Raw genomic sequence first — 15,110 nt, 5'->3', positions numbered from 1 at the left:
GGGATTCCCGGCGCTTTCCTCTTCTTTCCGCAGTCCTTGCCAGGCATCTTCACAGGCATCTTCACACTGTGTCTGAGCGGGTTCAAGACAGAACTGAGAGCTGCCTCTCTCCCTGCACAGTGATTCTTCAGTGTTGGGGAGTAACGGAACAGCAGCACCATGGGAACGAAGCCCCTCGGAATGTGGGAGCCAAGTGATGTCACAGACCCTTAAAATTGCTGACCAGCAAAGGATGTTAAGCTTGAAGATAAACCATTTTTGGTTATCTATCTAAATTGGTATTAATTAGTTTTTTATGGATGTCAGTGTATGAATGGCTTTGGCATTGTTAACAGTATGGAGGGTCATTGTTGGAGAAATAAGGTCATGGGCCAGATATTCTACAGCCTCCCCTCCCAAATGAAAGTAGGTAGTTAGCTCTTGGACAGAGACAAAAGCCAATAGTACCAACTCCCAGAGGATTCCACTAAAAAGTAGAATTCATTAAGTCTTCATATTATAAACAAAGCTTTCCACTATAATTAGCACATAAACCTCAACATAGACAAGCTAACAAAAAGCGTCCAAAAATTCTAAACTTCCCCAAAGCTGATCGAATTCAAGAGATTAAAAATTCTATAGAAAATGTGGTCAACAAAAGTTACCTACATGAGGACAGTGTCAGAACTAGAAGACAAACTGACTAGTGAGAGATACCTTAAGAACAAGAGAATATGAAAAATGAACTCAACAGCTCTTAGATGATGCGAAGACTATTTTAAAATTTATCAGATTTAGTGAAAAAATCACAAGACAGCAGAAATAGCATCACACTTTACTGAAATAGTAGCAAAAACTTTCCAAATAACAGAAAACAGTTTAATAAATATGTAAGCAAAGATATACAACCCCAAATAGCTGTGATCAGAAAAGATGTGATCACAACACATAATAGTTACAATCCAGAAGACCAGTACCTGAACAGAATCTTAGAAGGTGTTAGAGAAAATCAACATATCACTTATAATGGTAAACTCATTAGAATTTTAGCACACTTCGCAACATAACCTAAAAGGCCGGGAAAGCATGGAGTGAAGTGTTTCGAGCCCTGAAAGAAACCAGTTTCCAAGCCAGAATGGTAAATCCTGCAAAACTGTGTTTCAAAGTTGTTGGGGAAATAAGATATTTTCAGGATAAAGAGCACCTCAGGAAATCCATGACCACTATGCCAGTTGTGGTGGTACACGCCTGTAATTCCAGCAATCCAGGAGGGCAAGACAGGAGGATTGCCACAGGTTAGAGGCCAGACTAGGCTATAAAATTAGTGAAAGGTCAGCCTGAAGTACATAATGAGCCCCTGATGAAGGAAGGAAGGAAGGAAGGAAGGAAGGAAGGAAGGAAGGAAGGAAGGAAGGAAGAAAAAAGAAAAAGAGCTTGACCACCAAAATCAGCACTTCAGAAAATTCTCTAGGTCATCATACAACAAATAAGTAGTGAAGCAAACAATGACAAAAGCCTAGTAGAATAAACATACCAGGTAGATGAGTCATAAAATATAAAGGAAAGATGGAAAGGAAAATAAAACAGTAGCAAGAATAATTCAATACCTATCAGTTATAACTGTGTACATGGTCTCAGTTACTCACTCAAAAGACATAAATTATGGACTGGATCAAGAAACAAAATCCAATGGTATGCTACATTGAAGAAACTCATAAAGAGATTCACAGACTAAAAATCAAAGGATGGAAAACACTATTTCATGCAGTAGGTACCTGGAGGAAAAAGAAAAAAAAAAAAGCCATAGCTGCCCTATGTAGCAATGAAGTAGAAATCAAGTCAAAATTGATCAAAAGAGCCAAAGAAGGTCACTACATATTGTTTAAGGGAACAATTACTAACGTATATGGCCAAACAACAGTGCCCCTATTTTCAGGAAAAAACTACTACTAGACATAGAAGACTAAATGAACATAAACATATTATAGAAGGAGAGCTCAGTGCCTCACTATTACAAATACATGGATCAGTTAGAAAAAAAATCAACAAAGACATATCATAGTTGGAAACCTTCAAACAAATGGATTTAATATATACCCAGACTTTGCCACCCAACAACCACAAAATATACTTTCTTCTCAATGGCCCATGGAACTTTCTCCAAAATAGACAAATAAGCAAGCTGTGATAAATAGAAAAGAATATACCACGTGTATTATGATCATAGTATAATGAAACTAGAAATCAAAGACAAAAGAAAACACAGAAACTGCAAATGAATAGAAACTAAAGAATATATTCTTAAGGGATTACCAAAGAAATTAAGGAAGGAATAAGACAGTTTCTAGAACTATAAAATATGGCTGGTACAATGTACTAGAATTTATTGGACACAATGAAAGCCTGTAAGAAGGGAAATTTATAGCTGTATATACCCATATCACAAAAATAGAACAAGCTCAAGTAAATAACAATGCTATACCTCAAAACCCTAGAAAAACAAGAACAATCCCACCACAAAGCTAGTTCAAAGGAAGGGATCAATGATCAGTGCCGATATCAATGAAATTGAGACAAAACAATTACAAAAAAATCAGTGAATGAGTTCTTCAAAAGAATATACAAAATAGAAAAATCCTTAGATACTCTGAAAGAGAGGTAGAGAGAGCCCATATTAATGCAGTGAAAAAGGTGAAATCCCAACAAATTTGCCAAAATGGAAAAGATTATTAATAACTGCTTCTCAAACATTTACACCAAAAAAATCAGAGAATTCAGAAGAAACGGATAAATTCCTACATACATTAGAATGACCAAAACTAAACCAAGATGATTTAAAAATCCTGAAAAATCCCATAACAGGCAATAAAATTGAAATAGTTTAAAAACTACCAAATAAAGCCCATGTCCAGATGATTCATTGTTGAATTTTACAAAAACTTGGAGGAAGATCTAATACTTCTCAAGCTCTTTAATAAAATCAAAAGGGATGAATACTCCCATAGTCATTCCTGGTACCATTGCTACCATTACTCTGATTCTAAAACCAGGAAAGGATTCAACCAAAAAAGAGAACTATAGACTGATCTCTTTAATGAATGTAGGTGCAAAAAAGCCTGACAAGATACAGATCATTGCAAATGAAATGCAGTGGATCATCCAAAAGCTCAGACATCATGACCAAGTGAGTCTTATCCCAAAGAGGCAAGAATGGCTTAACTAACACAAATCAATAAATATAATGATAAACAGAAGCAAGTACAAAAATCAGACAGTCATCTTAATAGACATAGAAAAAGCCTTTGACAAAATCTTAACATCCTTTCATTCCTGGGTTCAGGACCAGACCAGACAGAAGACACAGCATCAGAAAAACTTTGGAAGGCATACGGCTTTATTATACTAGTGGAGTGAAGGGAATCTCAGTTCCATATCATCAGCCCTGAACCAGTTTTAGGTTTTGGTTATATAGGTTTGCAAGCACGAAGTACATAAGATAGATAACATAATATCCTACCGTTGGTTATACATGTCATTATCATTAATTGCTAGGCAGAGTTCACTCTTACAGAAACAGCAACTATATGAAGTTACTATTGTACAACATAGAGGAAGAATCCATCATTGTCTGAGACCAGACAGAGTTGTCCATAAAGTGATAACTCTCTGCAACTTGGAAATAAGAGAAACATTTCTGTCTGGCTGAGCTACATTTACCTTGTGATTGGCACTCGGAGTGTCAAGGCTGTTAAGTTTGTAGCTTTCTAATCAGGGGAAAAGGCTGTGTGTCTTGTTCTCATTCTCAAACAGTGTAAGAAATATGCTTAGTATTAGAAATACAAGTTTTAAAATTTTCTTTTTATTAAAATACCTTTTATACTTCCATGATAAAAACAATGAAAAAGATAGACAAAGAAGAACATTATCTCAATCTGCTAAAAGCCCCACTGCCAACATAATATTAAATAGGGAAAATCTCAAAGCTTTCTTTTTCAAAATCCATAACAAGACAAGGATGTCCACTCCTGTTCTCTGTTCTTGTTCAACACAGCACAAGAAACATTCACCACAGCAATTAGACAATGAAAGGGATATAGGGCCGGGGGTTTAGCTCAGTGGTATAAGTGACTGCTTGGTAAACATGAAGTGGTGACTTCAATCCCTGGTACCAAAAAAACCCACAAAAAAAAAAATAAGTAAATAAAATAAAAGGGATTTATATAAGAAAAGAAGTGAAATTATCATTATTTGCAGATGACATGGTCCTCTATATAAAAGACCCCCAAAAGTCCACCAAGACTCTTTGAGAATAAATAGCTAGCTATATTCAGTAATATAGCTGGATACAAACCAGCACACAAAAGTCAATAGTGTTCTGTATTCTAATGTTGAACCCACAGAGAAAAAAATGAGATAAATGCCATTCTCAATAAACACCAAGAAAAATTAAATACTTAGGAATTAACCAATCAAAGGAAGTAAAAGACATCTACAGTGAAAGCAGCAGTACTCTGAAGATGGAAATTGAAGATGATGTCAGAACATGGAAAACTGTCGTAGTGCTTAGTGCTTTTCTTCCTTGTAATGCGTGTTTTGTGAAAGTGCAGCTGTTTGTGCCCTCTTCCTGGGTTCTGAGCTGCAGACCTTTTGTTTGTCCAGCCCCACCCTCCTTGCTCATCACATTCCAGTGTTCTTGCTCCAAAGCCACCCTAGTGACATCACTGATTTAACACAGTAAAGCTGGAAAATACATTTCTCACCTGAGAGAGCACAAAACAGCTGCCAATGGTTGTTTTAGGTACCTTCGCTGTGTGCCAAATGCACCCCTGTGTCAACCCTGCCTTGTCAGGCACCCCTCACAGCTGCTGTCCCACCACACACAGGACGTGCTTTTCTCTCTCCTGCCCTCTGGCTTTCGAGGAGCCTGAGGCAAAGGCAGGAACTGGCTGTTGGCCATCCCTGTCCACTGTGCAGTGAGCACGGCCAGCCTGGGGAGATGGCCAGAACCCTGCTGGCCCTTTCAGGGCGAATCATTGCCAGTCTTTCTCTGCTGTCTCACTTGCTGTGTTAATTTCTCTGGGATGATGGAGCGAAGTTCCAAGGACCCAAGAGGCTTCAAACAATAGAAATAGATCATCTTGCAGTTCCGGAAGCTGAAAGTCCAAAGCCAAGGTCCCTCTGTCCTCTGAAACTTGTAGGAGAATCCTTGCTTGACTTATGGTTTGCTGCTCTATGAAAGTGATCAAAATTCCTATACTTCACAGTTGGAATTTCTTACAAACCTTATTTCAAAAGCCAGATTAACAGGAGAAAAACAAATGAGTTTATTAACATGTTTATTTCATGTATTCATGGGAGACCTGTAAAGAATAAGTAGTTCTCAAAGAGATGGTTTAAATTCCATAGATGCTTCTGTGGCATCTTCATCAAACAACAGTTAATTTTTAGACAGGGGAGGAAACAGAAGGAAAACGAAGGAGTTGAATATGTACAGGCAGCGGTTTGGACAAGGGAAGGCCAGTGAAGGGCAGTTAGTAAAGCTTGCCAATCCAGGTTTATCTCTAGGGTGCTGTGCTCTTGAGCTGTATTCCTAAGGGGACAGGTACCTTTCGTCTTTGTAAATGATGTCCTGTTTTTAGGTCAAGAGGGAGAACGGAGAGCTTTCCCACTTCTTAATCATCTCCAATTCAAGATTTCTTCTTTTGTGGGGAAGTGATTCGTCTCCTCCACTGAGCGACTTTGGTGTTCTAGCTTGAGTTGCAAAGCTGTAGTCTCTTGCTTTCTTGTTACATTGCATTCTCCCAGCACACCTGTGTCTTTTCGGGACTGTCTCCTCCTAAAAGCACCAGTCACTTCGGGTGAGCTCCCCAGTGTACACAATGTCTTGTTACCTCACCCAATCACACCTGCATAGTCTTGTATGGAAAGCAGCTCACATTCCAGTGCCATGGGTTAGGGCTTCAGCACCCCCCTTTTGGGAGGAGACAGTTCCACCTGTACTGCCCACTTCACTATATTTCATTTGGGGACCTTTTACAGTAAAATGCTTTTGGTTTTGAAGACTGCTTCTTACTTGAAGAACTGAACGTGGAATCTTAGTTTTTAGTTTTGATTGCTTTATTTTTGTAGTTGATTCCATTTCCTATCATAGTTTCAGGACCCAAAAGAGGGTTTTGATGATGAGCAGAGAGAGCTGGTGGGCCTGGAGGTGTTTCTGAGGCTTTGATTTGAAGTCTTTAATTGAATCTGGCCTTCGCCCAGGGGTTTATGAAGTGACAAGAAGTAATAGGGATTTGCCTCGCTTTCAGATTGTCCCTGCAGCTGCTGCTGTTCTTACTGTGGAACAGTTATCTTTAAATGTTTTATATCAATAGAATCAGTGCCTTTCTCTTATTCAGCCTTTTTGACTATCAGTGTTTAACTTTTTATAAAACCAGTGTATTTTACATGAAGCAATGTGTACAGCTCTGTTGTATAGGTCAAGGACAGAATGACCTCTTGGTAGCAGCAGACAGGTATCTTGGCCAGATCAGTGACTTTAAGGTATTGTGTACCGTGACTGACCTCTAAGTGGTAGTTTTAGATGGTCAGGGAAAATTACATTGTCATGAAGAAGATGGTTCAAATGAGATGCTGCCTTGGCTAGTAATTAGGAGTCAAGACTGCTGGGATAGACCATTAACAGCTGTGTGAACCTGGGCAAGTTTCTTGTGTGGACCAGACCTGTTTATTATTAGGACTGAATGAGGTAAGGCAGGCAATGTTCTTAGCACAGTTGTTGACATGTGGTAAGTCTCAGCAGCTGTCCTCTTAAGAGAAACTGTTTTTCTGCTTTCCCTGGACATTCCTGCTTTACCTTTCCAACTGGTTTTCAGTGTTATTTTCCTTTTAGAGGCAACTGAAGATCACTTAGAAAAAGGAGAACAGCTAATATGTCTAAGGGGTATGGAAGGAAATCTAATTAAACAGGGCTAAACAAAAAAAGCTTCAGCAAATTCTATGAGATTTTCTCCTCTGCCTCCTTCTGCTCCTCCCCTCCTTCATCTTTTTTCCAGTACTGCAGAGTGAACCCCAGGGGCTCTGTACCAGGCAAATGTCCCTGCAGTGCCCTCCACTGGCACTGACACCCTGTTAGGATATCAGGGTTACTGGAAATAACCTTAGCCGAGTACTGATTAGTAATTTAAACGGCAAGGCATTCCCTGCAAGGAGGCTGGGTGCACAGCTTTGTTTGTACAAAAGCCAGCATTCCTGAAACGATGAGCTCATCAAATGCTTTATCTTCCACATCCATAAAAGAACCCGTAACTTGTTTGCTCATTTTGGCTTTGGTTTTCTAGGCAGCTTAGAGTGTAATGATGCAATGGGCAGCGGTTCTTTTTTTTAATTAATTCATTAATTCATTAGTGGTGGCACTGGGGATTGAACCTGGGGGACTCTACTGCTGAGCTACTTACTCGGCCTTTTAAACTTTTTTTTTTTTTTTTTTTTTTTAACAGGGTCTGATTAACTTGTACTTTTTGGCTTCAAACTTGCCATCCTCTTGCCACTCCCAGGGCTTGTGAAATAGATTGTGAGCCTCAACCCCAAAGTGGCTGATTCCGCAAGTATGAGGCGAGGCCTAAGAGTTCATTTTTGCTAAACTCTGGGTCGTTCTAAGGGGCAGGGGTGATCCAGGAGCCACACTTTGAAACTGTTACTATAGCTGGCAAAAGTGACGTGGTGTAAAGCAGTTGGGCATTTTAGTCAGAAGGAAGTAGGTTTAAATTTTTTTTTTCATTTTTATCGGTACCGGGGATCGAACTCACGACCGTCTGCTTGCAAGGCAGGTGCTTATGCCGCTGAGCTAAACCCCCAGCCCCTAGTAGGTTTAAATTTTGAGGCTGTCATTCTTAGAGAGTTCTAGTAAGCAAGGAATATCTCCGAATTTGAGTTCCTCATCCTCCTTCTCCCCCTCCTTCATCATCTTCTTTTTTCTAGTACTGCAGATTGAACCCCAGGGGTGCTCTACCACGGAGCTATATTCCTAGATCTTTATATAGTTTAGTTGTGTTGTTTTGTTTGCTTTGTTCTGTTTGAGACAAGTCTTGCTAAATTTCCCAGGCAAGACTCTAATTTTGGGTCCTCCTCCCTCAGAGTTGGGATGATAGGATGCCTGACTGTGTTTTTTCTACTTTTAAGTGGAAATAATAAGATCCACTTCATTGCTGGGTGCCACACTCCTGTAACCCCAGCACTGGAGAGACGGGCAGGAGAATCACTGAAAATTCCAGGACAGCCTGAACTATGTAACAAGACCCTGTCTCAAAAAAACAAAAAAAAAACTACCTTACAAAAGTCAATGTAAAAATCAGATAAATTATTTATAAGGTACTCTGTTCACTTGGCTTACACTAGAGAAAAGATTTCATTTATTTTTTGGTGTTTTTCAAGTTATATAAATGTTTTTTAATATCTGAGCAACTGTGTTTACAATCAAATAAATGATGTCATACTGTCCATTTAAGTAACTAAATCAGTTCTAAATATTTCACTAGAATTCAACCTCACAATCCCCATATCCTGGGCTGGGGATATAGCTCTGTTTTAGAGCACTTGTCTGTAATGCTTTAGACCCTGGTTTTGATCCCCAGCACTGCAAATAAATAAAATAATTCCCCATGCCCCCTTCAAGTTGATGTGTTTATGTGTGTGTGTAGTTTATTTTTTTAATTAAACAAGTTATTACTCCCCATTTAATTCTTACTGAAGTTTCACAGTGGTTTAGAAATTTCATCCTCTAATTTTGCAATTGGAGTTTTTGCATATTTTCATACGTAGGCAGTAAAGAGTGATGCAAAGGTCACAGCTCGAATGCAAAATTGAGTTTACATAATTGACAAACTGTTACATAGGACTCAACCATGGTTTTTTTCTTGTGTTAGGAAACAATCGTGTGACTGTCCCATAGAAAGTCACTCGGGCAGCTTCTTAAACACAGAATCTATCGTTGGTGTCTAGGGATGTGACCCAGTAGGGGGGTGCTTGGTCTTGTGTATTTGAAAGCCTACGTGGTACAAAAGTGGCATTTTGGAAAACAGGATGGATCAGAAGAGTCCAGACTGCATTCAAGTTCAGATTCTGCCACCTGACTCGCTCTGTGGCCTGAGCCAACTCTGCAGTCTGCTTAACTGTTGATGCCATGTATGTGACACAGTTTCTTCTTATATCGCAGGGGTGCCATGTGTATCAGAGTTAACCCCCAAAGCATACAAATCCTCGAAGGGGACTCTGGAAGAAAAACAGGCTGCCTGTGAGCTCTGTCAATCTATAAAACATGAAGTCCTGAGAATAGAGAACTCACCAGAGACTGTGCTTGAGTGATTATGTTTAGATTCAGCACATCCACAGCTAGTTTTTAACTTGTCATTTACTTATAGATTCAGAACTTTATTTCAGATGCTTTAAAATTAAACAATGATGGACTATATTGAAACAAATTGTTCAGTCTGATCCATTGAATCAACACATTATAATGTTTTGCTGTGCCACAACATTAATTTTCCATTCACTTTAATGTAACAAGATAATGTCTTTTCATGAAAATATTAAACACTTCAAAAGAGCCTAAATGAAGTCGTATTTAATATAAGACAGCAGAGCCAATAAATAGTACTTGGTAACAGTATAGGAAAACCCAGTTTAAAAATAAAACATGAACTATACGGATTTATATTCAAAGCTTCACCACATAATTTTATGTTTAATTTTTCACAGTGTCTTCCTGGTTGTACTTCTGTCTTCTCTTAAGCAGTTTTAGAATGCATTAGTCTTCCAGTAATATGGTCTTTCCCAGGCTACTGATGTGTTTCTGATTTATGTGCTTAAATTGAGTAGCGTGGCATTTTTATTTTCATGCCATTCCTGAAAAGCTCTGATGTCAGTGGAGTCTTGAGAAGGGACTTTACCACCTGCAATTGCACATCTGTTAAACAAAGCAGACATAATGGACGATCCAAAGAGGGTTTTCATTTATGGATCCTTGAGTGCAGGGCTCCCCAAGAACAGGGATCAACATTAGTTCAAACATTTGAAGCCCATATACTACCACTGCTTCTGTATGTGATGTACTGCAGGACTCTGAGTTGTCACTTGAAAACAAAGAGAACATGGAAATTTCTGCTTTCTCATTGTTTTTATGCAGGGGCTGCTTTAAGGCAAATACTGTACAGTGTCTCTAGGTCTGACATAATTTGTTGCTCTGATGAAGCAGTGTTTCATATCTGTGATTTGTTATACAAGAGAAAAAGAGAGGCCTCGTGATACCTGTGATAGATGTCATATTGCCTGCAGGTTGAAGGAGATTCTTGACCCATGCCTGAGATGTAAGAAGGTGTGCTGGTCTGTGTTTCCCATCATATGCATATGCAATGTAAATAAACATGTCATTTTGATCTAGTGGCACTTTCAAATGTCTCCTTTTAGGTTGGACACCGAGGGACAATAAAAGATTATCCAGGCTTTAGCCCATCTGTGGATGCCGAAGCAATCCGTAAGGCAATCAGAGGAATTGGTATGTTTTGCAATTAATTCCCATCTTATTTTTAAACAATTCAGGAGCCAAGTGTGGTGGCACATGCTTTTAGTCCCAGCACTTGAGAGGCTGAGGCAGGAGGAGCATTGTGAGTTTGAGATTAGCATGAGCTACAAAGTGAGCTCAAGGCCAGCCTCAATTGTATAGTGGTAGTGAGACTGTTTCTCAAAAAAAAAAAAAAAAAAAATCAGGAAAGTTATGGTCTAAAAGTACCAGTTCAGTTTGCCATTAGAGAATTCCATTAAAGAAATTGTTAAGTATTTTTTAAAAATGCAAAACAAGGAGGAAAAGCATAGAGAACCTGGTTTTAAATCCTAACATTTGCAGTATTCACTTGGTATGAAAAACTCCTACCTCTGGGCTGCTAACAGTAACAATCACCATCATCGTCGTAGTCATCGTTATCATCGTCGTCCATCATTGAGATACAGTCCCTGTTGATTCTTCCTGAATTTCATTCCTGCTCCATTGCCTAAGGATGATCAACATCCTAAATTAGAATTTATTCTCATGTAACTCTCAATGTCATGACTACATATGTATGTACAAATTGTTTTGTATGGCCTTAACCAGTAAAAAAATAGGTTTGTGCTGTATACATTCTTTTTCTTTTTTTTTTTTAATCCCTTAACATGGTATATTTGAAATTTGTCTACATTGGTATGTTAGCTGTAGTTCATTAATTTTAACTACATAGTAGTCTATTGCATACTGTATCATAAAGTAGAAATATTGATGGGATTTAAATCACCTACAGTTCTTTTCTATTACAGTATAAAAAGACTGTAATGAATATTTCTTATGTTTCATTGTGCACATTGGCTTGCATTTCTCTAGAACATGAAAAGAATTGGAATTTCCAGGTAAAAGGGGATGCTTATTTTCAGATTAATTAGAAACTTTGCCAAATTGCTCCCTGAATAAGGGAGCAACAAGTACAGAAATTATCATTCCTTCTATCAATGTATGAGCCTTTTGCTTGTTCCATATTCCATGATACTACTTAGTTTTCCCCATTGACTGTGTCTAGAATTGTGTCTCAGTGTATGTTTGTTTCCTCCCTCTTCTCTATCCTCAGTTACCATTCTCACTGGCTTATTTGCTCCCTCTTTCATATATTACTTTATGTATTTTATCCATTTTTCAGATGGGTTATCATCCTCATAATTAGCAGAATATTTTTATAATGTCTGAGTATAATCTTTGTTTTTTAAAAAATTGCATGCTATAAAAATACCTTCTCTAAGTCTGTAACTTTTAACATTGATTATAATAACCTTTATTTCATTGCTTTAAGTTTTAGTGATGTTGAGTTAACCAATGTTTTTTGCTAGAATTTATGCTTATTATATCTTTACATCTTTTTGTAATGAGATTATGAGGATATTTTCCTGCATTTTTCTCCAAAGTTTAAAAATTTTACTTTTTGTATTGTGATCTTTATTCTACATGGAATTAATATTTATATTTATATTTAAGAATATCTAATATTATTTAATCCCATGTAGATATTTAATTGTTTCGGCATAATTTACTGAAGAGCTCGTCATTTTCATGCTAATTTGTAATGCCCCTCTATTTTCTGCCTCCTTATTTTTCTGTCCTCCACTGTGTTCCATTTGTCTGTTTGCCTCTCCTTGTCCAAATACCACATTGTCACGGTTACTGTACTATAATTTTATGACAACACATGGTATAGGGCAAATTTTTCTTGGTTCTGTGTCCTCTGTAAATTTTAGGATTAGTTTGTCAAATTCTATAAAGTACCCTCTTAGGACTTCTATCAAGTAGTAGTGTGTTATTTTACCTGATAGAGTTTTTTTCCATTGTTAAATGAAAGTTATTTGTTTATTTATATCTTTGCTATCCAGTGTTGAATAGACTGTTTTTTGAGGTTAGTGTCAAATTGAACAGATTAATTATCTGTAAATTCTATTGCCTATCTCTTTTGATATTATGTTTCTAAAATTCTGCAGTGTGACTTGCAGGACACTCTTGAGATTATTTTTTGAACACTTTGGTAAAAGTGGGTGTCTTGATGGCATTTGAACTGGGACTGTCTCAGCTGCAGTCCTCAAACCACAGGATTGTTGAGGTTAGCTATTGATCTTGAGCATGTTAAAATTAGGAGATAAGAAACTGGCAGATACACAGACTCTACACATCTGAGTAGTGAACGGTGTTGGAACTCAGTGCAGAGGGTATGCAGATGCAGAGAAGGAACAGCAAATGAGAGCAGAGACATCAGGCAGTGACCCGGATAAGAGCTAAGGATTTCAACTGCATTCTGAAGGTAATGGAGAAATGCTAGTATTTTGGTCAAAAGACTGACATGATCAGATTAATTTCTTAAAAAATGGATATAGGAAGCCAGGGCTATAATTCAGCAGCATAAGCACCTGCTTGGCCAGCAAAAAGTCCTGAGTTAGATTGCCAGTACCAAAAGAAACAAACAAACAAAAATGGACATAGGCTGGATATGGTAGCACATGCCTGTAATACCATCACTTGGGAGGCTGATTACAAGTTTGGAGCCATCTGGGATATCCCTAGTGCATTCAGGGCCAGCCTGAACTATGCAATGAAATTCTGTCTCAAAAAAATAAAAAAAATGTGTTCTTATGCAGTGGTGTATGGGGTGAATTATGTGGGGGTCAAGTTAGATGGCTATTAAAGTTATGTAGATAGAATATGCTAAAGGCACAGCATCAACAGGAACTAAATTAAGAGAGACAGGCTGTTGTCACAATGGAAGAAAAAGAAGAAGGAGTCTAGGGTGGCTCCCAGGACTTTTTATTGGGTGACTGTAGGCACAGCATTGTCATTGATGAGGGAACGTGGAGTAACAGGTTGGGAAGAAAATACAATGGAGATTTCTAGGTTTAAGATGTATGCAGTTGGCAGTGTTCATTGTACACTGGGACAGATGCCATCAGTGGTCAGGTTGGTGATTAAAGTCTCAGGACACAAACAGGCATTAGTCTAATCCTGTTAACTGTGTAGAAATATTTAAGACTGGAAGCAGAGGGTGGCATCTGTCCTTGGGATACCAGCAGAGAACCAAGCCGACAGATTCTCTTGCTCCTTCATGGATGTAGGCACCTCTGCATGGACACATGCAGGCAAAGTGTACTTGAGTCACCTCAACAGAGGGAAATGGAGCCTCAAGTTAAAATTGATCTTTACACCACACAGGCCCTGCCTGCCTGAGACTCCTACGCCAGCTCTGTGAGCTTCTGACCCCACTACAGTCCTCTGCAGCAAATGAGGTGGACAGAACTTCCCACTGCATCATAATTACTGAGAAAGCGGTGGCCTGTGGGCATTGGGGTGATGTTACCCTGTGCTTAAAAACAGGTTGTTCAGGATATGGATGTGAAATGCTTAAGAGAGTTGCAGACCAGAGATAGAAATATGTGTTTCAGGATCTGAGATTTGTGTCAGAATTCTTGCTGCACCACTGAGCAGCTGTGTGACTTCGGCTTACTTCAGCTTTCTGAGTGTTGGTGGCTTCATCTTTAAGACAGCATGGTCATAGCTATGCACAGAGCACTGTGACTGTCTGCTGTGACAAAGAACGAAAGAGTTCCTGATTCCTGATATCTTCTCAATAAATGTCAGCAACTCCTGTTCTCTGAAGGAGAAAGATTTGGCTGCCCAGCATGGGCATGAGAGCTTCAAGGTGGTAACAGTTACTGACCCTCCTCTGGGTGAAGCAGAAGGTTCATCACACTCTCCTCTGTGCCTCATCTACAGACAGGACTGGACAGTGATTGACAGTGGTTATTTTCTTCTCTCTTGACTATCCACATAAAGTTTTTTTCCAGAAGCCAGAAAAGAAAAAAAGCAAAGATTCTGGCCTGATAGGAAGTGTGAAGTTAAAAAGTAAAATGTTTTACTCTGCAGTTATTTCAATTGCATTGATCATTTTTCTTCAGTTAAAGATTGATATTGAGTGTCTCAGAGTTGATGGTGAGTAAAATAATTTCTGTTTCACTCAGGAACCAATGAGGATTCGCTCATCAACATTCTGACTGAGAGGTCGAATGCACAGCGGCAGCTGATTGTGAAGGAGTATCTAACGGCCTACGAGAAGGTACAGCGTGATGAACACGGCAGGGAAAAGGCAGCATCCCATCAAGAACTTGGGACCTGAGTCCTGGTTTGGTCATTAACTGGCTGAATAGCACTGATGCCTCAGGTTCTTCATCTATGGAATGAAGAGGATTGTCTGACACCAGCCATTTTAGCCAGGAGTGACCTCATTCCTCACAGCATTTGTGGCTTAGGTGGAGACATTGTTACTGTAAATGGGATGGGGCAATTCTGGTCTCCAGTGGTGAAGGCTGCTGTCACATTCCCCATGGTCCCCATGGCCCCAAAGCCCCATGAAACAGGAGCATCCAATCAGTAATCCAACAGAATCTGTCTTAAATGATCTTTAAATTCTCCTCTAATTTTAAAATATTTATATAGTTGTAGACTTTCTTCATTCAAACAATAAAAAGTAAGTACCAGGCTTATATCAGGACTAGTAAGGCTTGGTTGTTGCTGCACA

General features: G+C 38.8%; 1 protein-coding gene across 1 annotated transcript in view; it reads left to right on the top strand.

The window, feature by feature from the left end:
- Anxa3 (annexin A3) overlaps positions 1-15,110 on the top strand; it is a 66,428-nt gene that overhangs the window by 18,496 nt on the left and 32,822 nt on the right. The window contains exons 3-4 of the mRNA XM_063247216.1: positions 10,444-10,531; positions 14,554-14,648. Of these exons, the coding sequence (XP_063103286.1) occupies positions 10,444-10,531; positions 14,554-14,648 (183 nt within the window). The remainder of the gene's footprint in view (positions 1-10,443; positions 10,532-14,553; positions 14,649-15,110) is intronic.

The sequence above is a fragment of the Cavia porcellus genome, unplaced genomic scaffold (genome assembly GCF_034190915.1).
Source record: "Cavia porcellus strain 051 isolate PalLab524CR breed Dunkin Hartley unplaced genomic scaffold, mCavPor4.1 scaffold_4, whole genome shotgun sequence".
In the NCBI taxonomy this organism is placed as follows: domain Eukaryota; kingdom Metazoa; phylum Chordata; class Mammalia; order Rodentia; family Caviidae; genus Cavia; species Cavia porcellus.
The sequence above is the reverse complement of the archived record's forward strand: the minus strand, read 5'-3'. Positions and strand labels throughout refer to the sequence as shown.